Genomic DNA, 3,663 nt, shown 5'->3' with positions numbered 1-3,663 from the left:
GTAAAGGGGGATTGAGGTTTTGATGAAATTAAACTAAATGCAACGATTGTAATTTAAAGGTAGAATGTAAATATGAATGTGATGAAAATATGGATGAATGCTAGCTAGAAGGTTCTTCTCCACACATGTCACACTTGCATACAATTTGATTTTCAGTTGGTCTTTCGATAAATTATGAAACTCAACACCCCAGGTTAATTAGGTCCGCTTAAATTAACCGTCAAGTTCTCCTTAAGTTAATGAATTGGATGGGTTAGCGCAACGCAATTCAAAACATTCTCCAAAAGTCCTTTACGTGAAAAGCACAATAAAGATACAATCAAAGATCATTAAGCATCATGAAAACTATAAGTGTTGACGAGGCATTCGTTACTATGATGAGCATGAAACTAGTGCCAAGAATTCATTTAACGCGATTGTTTATAAGCAACCTCCACTACTTGTGAATATAAGTTCATAACTATTAGGTGAAACTCACTTATACTCTAGCATCATATTCATGCATGAAAATTAAGCGTGCACTCTCAATCAACATACATAAATAAGTTATCAATCAAACAGTTAAACAAATTGAATCACAACTTATGAAATTCCAACCAAAAGTAATCAATTCATCTTGCAAGCATAAACATGGTTTCGAATCACCCCCTAGCTAACTAGGGGGATTTAGCCTCTCATGGTCACAACAAGAAAAATAAAATTGAATTTAAACATAAAGAACAAAGGATGGATTACACCTAGAACGCCCAACGAATCCACTTGAATTTCTGCGCGTCTAAGTCCTCTTTCCTCTTCTCCTTGCTGCGACAGTTTGGTTATGGGTGGTTTTTGGATGGTTTTCTGGGTTAGGGATAGATTTAAGGTGGTTTAGGGATGCGGCAAGGCTATGGGGTGGTGTGTGAAGGTTTGTATGGTGGTAGAAAGTGGAGGAAGGCTGCTGCAGAGAAGGAAAAAGGTGCGGCTGGACAGTTTCTTTGATAATGGTTGCTGCTGCGCTCTTTGGAATCCTGGGAGAATGGATTGCGGCTGTTGGATGAAAGGCCTATGGTGCGGCTGTTAGTCGCTGAATGAAAAATAATGGAATGGGAAAAAGGGTGCTGCGGCTGTTAGGGTGATAATCTGTGGAATGTGGCTGATTATGAATGAAATGGGAGAATGGTGCGGCTGGAATAAAAATTATGGGATATGCGGCTGTTTGGGGAAAATGGAAAGGTTGCACGGCTTTGGGATCCCCCCAATGCGGCTGGATGAAAATTAGGTTTTTTTTTATGGAATGCACGGATGGTTGCTTATGGAATAAAATATGGCTGCATCAATTATGCGGCTGATTAGCTTAGGGTTATGGAAAATGCACTGCAATATGGGAAGAAATAGAGTCCAAAGTCAATGGGAATTGCGGCTGGAATTTATAAAAATGGGAGATGGCTGCAATGTTTTGGAAAATATGCGGCTGTTTGGTGGATAATTAGGGTGCAAAATTGAAGGGGGGGGCCACGGCTTAGAAGAATGGGATGGTGGCTTTTGGGGAGTGACTGCTTAGGTGGTAGAAATTAGGGTATGGCCTTGGTTTTATGTCCTAAAGTGCATACGAGGCCTATAAAGTGGCTAGAAAATATGGACGTTTAGAATTAGGAAAGGTTACCAAAACGGGAAACTTAGGGTCAACTTTCCTAAAATAGGAAGCCTTGTTTGAGTAGGATTCTTCGTTTTGGTAAGAATTCATCGTTGGCGTAGGAATTCGTCGTTCCTTCAAGTCTTCAACTCATTCATTCCTCTTTCGCTCCAAAAGACTCCAATTTGCATCTTCTTGCACACTTTGGCCTTATAATCTGAAAATACACAAAAGTGGCCTTAAACACTAAAACAACTAAGTAAACACAACATAAATGCACGAGAACAAGCTAATTAAGTCGCATGAATATGCTCCTATCACTTAACCCACATTCGGCCCACTCCTTCTCTCCCTCCTCATTTCTGATTCACTACTCTCTCTCTCTCTGTAGAACTCACTCTCTCTCTAACACCGAGAGAAGAGAGCTCTCACTCTCCCACCTATTTTCACAAATTAAACCATATTTCTTCCATTTTCGAAGCTTGTGGAATGCAAGGATCATGTTGAAGTTTTTTTGTATTTCATTTATGATATGATGTACAAGGATACACATATATAAAAGAAAAGAAGGACTAGTTACATCCAACAGTCCTTAGACTAAACCCTAGAGACCAGCTATGCTCCTTAATTAAAGGAGATTACACCAAACACTAGATGTTAGCCATACTCTTTAATTGGAGGAAACCAACTACAAGACTAAGAAGAGATTTACACATAATCTGTTAGGAAAAACATAAGGTGTCGTGTAGCCATGCTGCACCTATTGTTTCTGGAATTGCATAATCTGTCTAGGGTTGGTAACTTTCAATACTCAGCCTCAAGTTGGATCGAGAAGTATAGTCTATCCAAGCTTGCCTAGAAGACGTTGAAAATGTACAGATGAGAAAGGGCTTAGTGAACACGTCCGCCAATTGATCATAACTGCGAGTGAAGACCGTTTGGATGAGTTGAGACTGAACTTGAGCCCTGATGAAGTGACAGTCAACTTCAATAAGTTTGGTCTTTTCATAAAAATTGGGTTTGTAGCAATATGCATGGGTGCTTGATTATCACACATGAGAGACATAGGAGTTGTACTCAAGAACCCTAGATCAAATAAAAGACTTTTAAGCCAAATCAATTCACATGCAGTGGCAGCCATTGCTCGATACTCAGCTTCAGCACTAGAGCGGGCAATGACTTGTTGTTTCTTACTCTTCCAAGTGACAATGTTGCCTTCAACAAATGTGCAATAACTAGTGGTGGATTTTCTGTTGATTGCATTGCCTACCCAGTCAGCATCAGTGTATGCATGAATCTCAGTGGAATGGTTATTACACATGAGGATACCTCTATTGATGGACCCTTTGAGATAGCGTATGATCCTTTTAACAATATTAAGATGTTCTACTGTGGGTGCATGCATGAATTGACTGACTAAGCTCACAGCAAAGGTAATGTCTGGACGGATGATAGTAAGATAGATAAACTTGCCAATCAATCTCCGATAATAGGTGACATTCTTGAGTGTCTTGCCATCAATGGTAAGCTTAAGTTTACTATCAATTGGGGTGACAACTGGCTTGTAATCAGTGAACCTAGCTTCCTCGAGTAGATCCATGACATACTTGAGTTGGTTGAGAAACAAACCCTGTTGAGAAATTGCCATCTTAATGCCAAGAAAATACTTCAACTTCCCAAGATCCTTGATGGCAAAGGTTTGATGTAGGGATGTTTTCAAGGCTCCAATTTCAAATGCATTGTCTGTAAGATCCCACATCGCCCAGGGGAGTGATCCTTATATGTATATTCCCATCTCTACCTAGCACGAGGCCTTTTGGGAGCTCACTGGCTTCGAGTTCCATGGGAACTCTGAAGTTAAGCGAGTAGCGCACGAGAGCACTCCCAGGATGGGTGACCCATTGGGAAGTTCTCATGTGAGTTCCCAGAAACAAAACCGTGAAGGCATGGTTGGGGCCTAAAGCGGACAATATCGTGCTACGGTGGAGTTGGGCCTGGGAAGTAATCCACCCTAGGCCGAGATGTGACAATTTGGTATCAGACTCAGGCCT

The 3,663-nt window shown here is 40.8% G+C and overlaps 1 protein-coding gene across 1 annotated transcript; it reads right to left on the bottom strand.

Moving 5' to 3' along the window:
* Positions 1-2,453: 2,453 nt before the first annotated feature.
* On the bottom strand, positions 2,454-3,371 carry LOC125479941 (uncharacterized mitochondrial protein AtMg00810-like). The gene has a single exon (XM_048590106.1). The coding sequence runs from the start codon at positions 3,369-3,371 to the stop codon at positions 2,454-2,456; it is 918 nt and encodes a 305-aa protein (XP_048446063.1).
* Positions 3,372-3,663: the final 292 nt, after the last annotated feature.

Source organism: the organism of the source record quoted next, unplaced genomic scaffold, assembly GCF_019419815.1.
Source record: "Pyrus x bretschneideri cultivar Hongxiangsu unplaced genomic scaffold, Pyrus_bretschneideri_v1 Contig30, whole genome shotgun sequence".
In the NCBI taxonomy this organism is placed as follows: Eukaryota; Viridiplantae; Streptophyta; class Magnoliopsida; order Rosales; family Rosaceae; genus Pyrus; species Pyrus x bretschneideri.
The sequence above is the reverse complement of the archived record's forward strand: the minus strand, read 5'-3'. Positions and strand labels throughout refer to the sequence as shown.

Excerpts from the sequence above, each read along its gene's own strand:
- LOC125479941 (XM_048590106.1), bottom strand. The coding sequence starts at position 3,371 with ATGTGGGATCTTACAGACAATGCATTTGAAATTGGAGCCTTGAAAACA.